The 7,628-nt window shown below is 47.1% G+C and overlaps 1 protein-coding gene across 2 annotated transcripts in view; it reads left to right on the top strand.

The window, feature by feature from the left end:
- Positions 1-1,815: 1,815 nt before the first annotated feature.
- mapk4 (mitogen-activated protein kinase 4) overlaps positions 1,816-7,628 on the top strand; it is a 14,058-nt gene continuing 8,245 nt past the window's right edge. The window contains exons 1-4 of one of the 2 annotated variants that reach the window (XM_062542961.1): positions 1,816-2,205; positions 3,293-3,342; positions 3,850-3,929; positions 4,725-5,290. In XM_062542961.1, coding sequence (XP_062398945.1) covers positions 4,742-5,290 — 549 coding nt within the window. In that variant the 5' untranslated portion in view covers positions 1,816-2,205; positions 3,293-3,342; positions 3,850-3,929; positions 4,725-4,741. Of the gene's footprint in view, positions 2,206-3,292; positions 3,347-3,849; positions 3,930-4,724; positions 5,291-7,628 lie in introns of both variants that reach the window. The other variant, XM_062542960.1, reaches the window with a different exon arrangement.

Here is a 7,628-nt window from a genome sequence, read left to right as displayed (position 1 = left end):
TTGCAACTGCGACTAAACATGTTGAATGCTTTGCGATAAAATAATACTAAAACAATTTTAAAACACGCACATTTACATCGATCTATCTATCTATCTATCTATCTCTGTCTATCTGTCTAGCTGTCTGTCTGTCTGTCTGTCTGTCTGTCTGTCTGTCTGTCCGTCTGTCCTTGTCTTCCTTCCAGCCTCTAACTCTCTAGATCCATATCTGCTATCTGTTCTCTCTCTCTCTCTCTCCCTTACAGGTTGAGATTTCTATTTTTCCTCCTCCATTGAGGTCACTCAGATTGCTGAGTCAGGTGGCTCCAGTGAAGACACTTTAGACCAGCCTCCTCATTTATTCATCTCCCCCTTGTCTTACGCGGACTCCTCGTCCGTGCAGAAACCTGACCCCCGAGGATGATGAGAGAGACAGCGGGAGGGCAGCCAAACATCCTTCCCTCTCGGAGGGGATCCAAGGACTTCTGCACCGCCCCGTCTCAGCAAGCCTGCCTTCCCTCCCTGCTTGCCTGCCTGCCTGCCGGCCTGCCAGCCTGCCCGCTGGTACTCCCACTGCAGATGCTGCTGCCAGTATTTTTGGCTTCTGCACTATAATGATTTGAATCTCCATTCTGCAACCTTTCTCTCATCTGGTCCTCCCCAACTGCCCATTCCTGGCTGAGTTTGAATATAGATAGGGGTGATGGAGGGGTGTGTGTGTGTCTGTGTATGTGTATGTGTATGTGTATGTGCATGCGTATGTGTATGTGTATGTGTATGTGTATGTGTATGTGTATGTGTATGTGTATGTATGTGTATGTGTATGTGTATGTGTATGTATGTGTGTGTGTGTGTGTGTGTGTGTGTGTGTGTGTGTGTCGGGGGGAGGGGGTATGGAGGGGGGGGGGGGTGATTCATGTTGTGTGAACTTAAAGAGTATTTAGTTGTTTCCCGCCACACTGGTCAGACCATAAATCATCATTGTGTTTCACAGTACCCTCCCTACCGTCCATGACATTCATAGTCTTATAGCTTCGAGCAGAATATGGGAATGACAAATTGAACATGTGATGTGAAACAGCTGTTCCACCTCTCAATCACTTACGCAAATGCCTGGTCAGGGGAGAGGTGAGAGAGTCCACGGCTGTGCTGTCTATGGCTTTTCTGTGGAATTACTGTAAGAAGGCCCCTCCTCCGTACCCACCTCACCCTACAGTATCCCAGGCTATGAGGTGGTAATCCCCACACTAGGCTACAGAGACTGCTCACCCAGCAGCTCTCATTTTGCAATCTCATAATCTGTCGCATGACTTCCATGAGGTTCCATGGGAACTCTGTGTGTGTGTGTGTGTGTGTGTGTGTGTGTGTGTGTGTGTGTGTGTGTGTGTGTGTGTGTGTGTGTGTGTGTGTGTGTGTGTGTGTGTGTGTGTGTGTGTGTGTGTGTGAGAGTGAGTGAGTGAGTGAGTGAGTGAGTGAGTGAGTGAGTGAGTGAGTGAGAGAGAGAGAGAGAGAGAGAGAGAGAGAGAGAGAGTGTGTTTGTGTGTGTGTGTGTGTGTGTGAGTGAGTCAGATAGGGGGAGAGAGAGACTTCGAAAAATCTTATTAATATCTTAAGAATTATTATAATCCACAATGTTTGTTCAGAACACAACAAACAAACAAACAAACAGACAAAAGAAACAGACATAAAAAAAAAATAGTCTGAGAAAAAAATAAACGTTACTCAAGAGATGGATTGTACAGATGATATTCTTCTCTTGAATCACACATTTCCAGGCCCTTTAATAAGCTGTATTTGATAGCAGGTGTCCAGATGTAGCCTACTGATTGACAGCTCCTTGCGTGACGTCATTACGGGGGGCGCCGAGGAGTTTCTAATAAAGAAAGGTTTATGCTCAAACCAGAAGAAAAGGAAAGCTGTAACGCGCAGGAACACTTCATGCTCGGTCCTCCGTAAATAGTCTTTCCCCCTTTCTCCTGATTATCAAGGGTTACATCAGAAAGACTGATAGGCTACCTTCCTGGAATGAAAAGATCTCCGCGCAGTCGGTAGATAGGCTACTGTAATCTTACAAATCACATCAGTGCACCATGTCTCTTACATCGCGAAGCCCTGGAAAATGAGACAACTCTTTCCTGTCTGTCCACTTCGGCGATAAGTGAAGATCGCGCAGTCCCGTTTAGTGATGTGAGAAAAGGTTGTTTCTTTCTGTCTGACCATGTTACGGTAAGAACTGTATCGCCGTCTCTGCCTCTTTGTAGTTTTCTCAATGGATGGGCCGGAAGATAAAAGATAGCCTGTTGTAAAAGCATGTCGTGATGCAGAAGGAATATTTCATGCGGGGTTGTTTATCTCAGCCGTTTTACTTACTTCAGCTCATTATTCGAGGATGAAAGTTAATTTCGGTCCCACACACGGGTTTCAGTGCGATTGTTCAGTTGTTATTCGGGCGTCTCAGTGTTGCCACACACAAAGGCAAATGCAGCACTATTGTTTAATAACCAGCTGACGGATGGTCATTGTTTTGGGGGTAAATTAATTATTTATTAAATTTCACAATACACCATCAGTCGGAGAGTTAACAAGTGGTCACTGTCTGCGTTTTATTTGTGAAAATATTTTAAGCGTAAATGTATTTAGGCTATGTTTTATTAATTAACAGGCTTCAGTCATGTTCCGTCAAGCTATAATTTCGCACCAACACCAAAAGCAAGCTATCGTGTATTCAAATAGAGTTGTGACATTTGATTATACCCTTCCTGTGAAACGGCAATGCAAAATATCCGCGGTGCTGATACACTGAGCGCCATACTAGTATACATTATTTATAAAGTTGAGCAGTAGGCTGCGGCGAGCCGCTCCTTCCATCTTCCTTACAATTCTGTGCAGCATCCCTATAGTTAAAATGGTCAATGAGATTGTGCGTTGTATTGTAAGCTTTTCTCTTGGCCAGACATCATATTCCTGGCGTGATGGTGAAATAAGGCTATACCCGACTATATTATAAGGAAATAGGGTCTGTTTTTCCTTTTGATGAAGGACTCTTGTGGAACTCCTTGCCTTCAGTTCTGTAGCAATGAAGTCGTGAGAAAGCTTCTTTCACTAAGTTGAGATGATTTGAATTCTTTAAGTTCCCAGAACCGAAAGGGGGGTTACATTTGTAAATTACATTTGTAGCTATTTGGATGTAAGATGGGCGTTTCAAGCATCATCTCTTTTTTGGAAGTGCTGCATTTTACCAACATATGTTTATCAACATATTTTCATTTTTTTCCTTCAGTCTGTCATGCAATAAACTTTTCTCTCCCTGCAGGAGAATGCAAGTTACTTGGCACTGTCTCTACAATGGATTACATGCACTGAGTATGTGAGTGTCTTTGCCTTGAATATTGTTGCTCACTTATTCATGTCCTATGGATTTGCTAGAAAGGCTGACTTGACATGAGGACAGGGTGTGGACTTGTTCTTGTCACAGAGGCATATGCAATGCATTTAATGACACATCACATGAAAATTCAATTGTGACAAGAGTGTGATTTAAATGTAAGTTTCTGAGTAGCTTCTGATATAATGAATACACTTTAATCACACTTTCCAGATCTAGAGTCAAGGAACAAACACACACACGCACACACACACACACACACACACACACACACACACACACACACACACACACACACACACACACACACACACACACACACACACACACACACACACACACACACAATCACTGGCGCGCTCACACACACACACAAGTTACAGAGATAAATTTACTCCACTCCTTATTTTGTCCCCTTTGTGTCAAGTTGGGCGTCCTCAGTCTAGCTTACTTTGCCCTTTGTTGTCTCTTTTGTTTCTACCCAGCGGGCAATGCACGACGATGCCAGTCCTGAGCAGGCCCTGCTGGCTAGTGGAGGTTAAGGAACAGCCTGCAACCAGAGAAGGCAAGAGGCGGCCTCTTAGATTACGGACGGATTACACTTGGATTTATTAACTCACTGCCACTAAAAGCAGATCTGATCAGGGCAAAACCGTCTGTGAGAGTTCTGTGCGCGCAAGAAGGACTCAGGGATTCATTCACAGAGCGATAGAGAGAGAGAGGGGGAGAGGGGGGGAGAGAGAGAGAGGGCAGCACACAGGGAGGCCGAGCAGGAGGATGGCTTTGATTTTCTGGGAATGTAACTCAATTTAGCCTTGGATAGATTAGAGGCGGGATTGCTCTTGTAGGCGAGCAGCTGAGAGCCGAGAGAGCAAAGCCTGCAATCCTGTGCGCGGGGGAAAGGGCTACTGTACCAGAGCATGTAGCCAGGCGCTGTCTGCGGGATGTTGCTATGGAAACACTTGCCCTGCACCAGAGTGTTGAGTTGTCTCTTACGCTAATTCTCGTCCCTGGCTGATATCGGAGGTAGATGAAAGAAGCTGCGGTTTACGAGGTTTATCTGTTCAGCAACAACTTTGAATGGGTTGTGTTGAGGCCAGTGCTGATCATGTAGACATTAGTGAGTTGTTATGTCGATATCCTGATTAAGTTCTTTGTTTATTTCATTATTTATTTCATTTAGTTGTTTTTTATTTATTTATTTTTTGTTAATGACAATTTGAAGCCTTATTGTTTTGGATTGTGTCCAGTTTCCACTGACTCTGAGTGTAGTATTTCTATTCAAGTTGTTTGTGTTGAATTTGATTAGGTGAAACTTTACCTTTTAAAAACCCTCCCTCTCCCTCTTTCCTTTGTCCAGAGGCTGCCCTCTGAGCCATGGCCAGGCAGTCGTCCTCACCCTTCCCCTACGGCTTTGACCTCGGGGGCCACTTCCAGGACGTCCGGCCCCTGGGCACCGGCGCCTCGGGCCTGGTCCTGTCGGCCGTCGACCGGCGCACGGGCCAGCGCGTGGCCGTCAAGAAGCTGGCGATGCGCGACGCGGTCGGCGCCAAGCACGCGCTCCGCGAGGTCAAGATCACGCGCCGGCTCCAGCACGAGAACGTGGTGCGCGTGCACGAGGTGCTGGGCCCGTACGGCCAGCCACTGCCGCCCGCCGCCGACCTGGCCCAGCTCTCGGCCGTCTACATCGTCCAGGAGTGCATGGAGACGGACCTGGCGTGCCTGCTGGAGCGGGGCCCGCTGCCCGCCGGGCACGCCACCCTGCTCTTCTACCAGCTGCTGCGCGGCCTCAAGTTCATCCACTCGGCCAACGTGCTCCACCGCGACCTCAAGCCCGCCAACGTCTTCCTCAACACCGAGCAGCTGCTGCTGAAGGTCGGCGACTTCGGCCTGGCGCGCATCGTGGACCCGCACTACTCGCACAAGGTGGGTGGACGGACGAGCGGCCAGACGAGGTGACGAGGAGTCTTGATCGCACGCACCTGAGTGAGACTGACACTCTGTGAGATGTGTGTGTGTGTTTGTGTGTGTGTGTGTGTGTGTGTGCACTCTGCTCTCTGCTTGTCTGCCTGAGGCGGGCCATAGTGAATACAGAGCAGCAGTCGTGGCGGTGGCAGTTTCATTACTCGGAATTGACCGGGGTCTGCGAATGAATTACGTTACTTTGTGGCGCAGCGTGCTGCGGGAAAAAGGCAGGGAGGAGGAGGAAGAGGAGGAGGAGGAGGAGGAAGAAAGCTGCCTGTTTGTTTAGCGGCAGCGTTACTCTCCCTCGCTCCTGTGGCATAGAGGGAAACAAGCAGTGCATACTAAAATTGATCCCCGGTGACATATCCGTGACACAGTCAGCAGAAGTCTTGGCCGTTTTACGTTTTACCGGCACTTTGCTGTGAAGGGACTTACTTAGCTGGCAGGGATGATGACACACGGAGATGAAAGGGATCAGATTATTTTGATCAGATTGAAGATGCCTTATGTCACCTTATCCCTCTGCGCGTTTAAACGAAGCCACCTCTCCACAAGTAGTAGGAGATGAGTTTTCATCACGAGGAGATTGTTGAACACCCACAGTTGCATAACAGGTTAACCTGATGAAGATCCACTGTTCATATTACACATAAAATTGCTTTTCTCCTCCCCAGCACCTTTGTTATATGCAGAGCCATTTTGATAGCATCTGCTGCAGGAAACAATTATGATTCATGGATATGTTAGGAGAACTGAGGGTAGAATGTGCCTTTTTATGAGGAGAATTCCGTTTTTTTCCCCCTGCTGTCTTGTCTCTGTTGTGGGTTTGCCTTGCTCAGGCTTTGGAAAACAGTTGCTTTCAAGGAACACCGACTCATGAAACACAAAACACACAAGGCTATCGGAGAGCCTGCTCACTTAACCGTTCCTTAAGATTTATGTTTTTATTGCAAACCTAGATGCACTCTTGTTTTTTTTTGTTTTTTTTTTCAAACAGCACAATATGCAAATGGTAACTTTAATCGCTAGGGCAAATTAACATTCTTTCTCATTAGGCCTCATGCGGTGCAGACATCCTCATGGCAAGAGGATAAATCTTCGCTACCCAGATGTAATGGACCCTGCCATGGCACTGCAATAAGCAATAAAAGCAGAGAGCCATTAGTCTTATGCAAGCTTACAGCGAAGTGAACTATGGATGGGATGCTGAGGGGAGGGGGGGGGGGCATATGGGATTAAGCCTTTTATGTCTCTCCCCTGAGTTTATAGGCCTGCACATAAGTGTGTGTCTAAGAAGGGGTGGATGCTGTTGGTGAGACTCTGTTTGAAGACCAGACTGGTGTGTGCTCAACAGTTTGATGTCCTGCATTTTAGCATTCTGAATTCTGTATTACTTTCAGAGGGCTCTGGTGAGCATAATTCCCAGATTTGGTTCTATCTCCTTAAATAGATTTGTAATCTCTGAACTATGCCATAGAGCATGCTCTTAGCTCTACTGTTTGCCCCTAATATTTTCTTTGATTCTTTCTTTGTGTTTCTTTCTTTCACCCTGATAGCTCTAGTGCTAGCAGCTAAAAACATGCGCTGGCCCTGGAGCTAACAACTTATTAGTAAGCATAATTTAGAGTAAATTAACATCAGTGTTACATCAGTGCCGTGGAAACAACAACTGTTTCAAACACCACCATTTCCGTGAATTAATACTTTAATAACCTCATCAAACATTGTCATATAATGTTACACAATAATCAAATTGAATCACTCCTGCCGTCTGAAGAGGATTACGGCCTGAAAGATTAATGTGCCAATTTACTGGCTCATTGTGCTGGTTTATTATTGCCGGGGAGCCCTCTGTGTAACTCTATCAGAGCAGAGAAGGCCCCTGTGTGAATGGGGGGCTTTGTGCACGGGGACAGGATGAGTAGGAGCGGAGCTACACGCGGAGGGGGAAGGTTTGGACATGGACTGGGGTTGGGCACGGTGGGAGCTGGCAGCCACAGGGGGAGGAGGAGGAGGAGGAGGAGGAGGAGGAGAAGGAAGGGAATAACAGGCCGGTCAGGGTGCAGCCCCAGGGGCCACAATGGGCCGCGCTGTGCAACAGATACCGAGGTCAGACAAAACCGCCTCTATACACAATTGGGATGTGTTATGGGGGCAAAAGAAAGGCTTTGACACATTGTGACAAAGCCGCCAGTGTCTGAATTGCCCCGCGTTGGTACAAGCGCGAGTGAACAACTGATATCCGCTGCTGCCACATACACACACACACCGCCCACATTTCTCCCAAAAAGAAGGCCTC

This window comes from Sardina pilchardus, chromosome 8 (genome assembly GCF_963854185.1).
Source record: "Sardina pilchardus chromosome 8, fSarPil1.1, whole genome shotgun sequence".
NCBI lineage: Eukaryota > Metazoa > Chordata > Actinopteri > Clupeiformes > Clupeidae > Sardina > Sardina pilchardus.
Note: the sequence above shows the minus strand (reverse complement) of the source record. Positions and strands in the feature narration are given on the sequence as shown.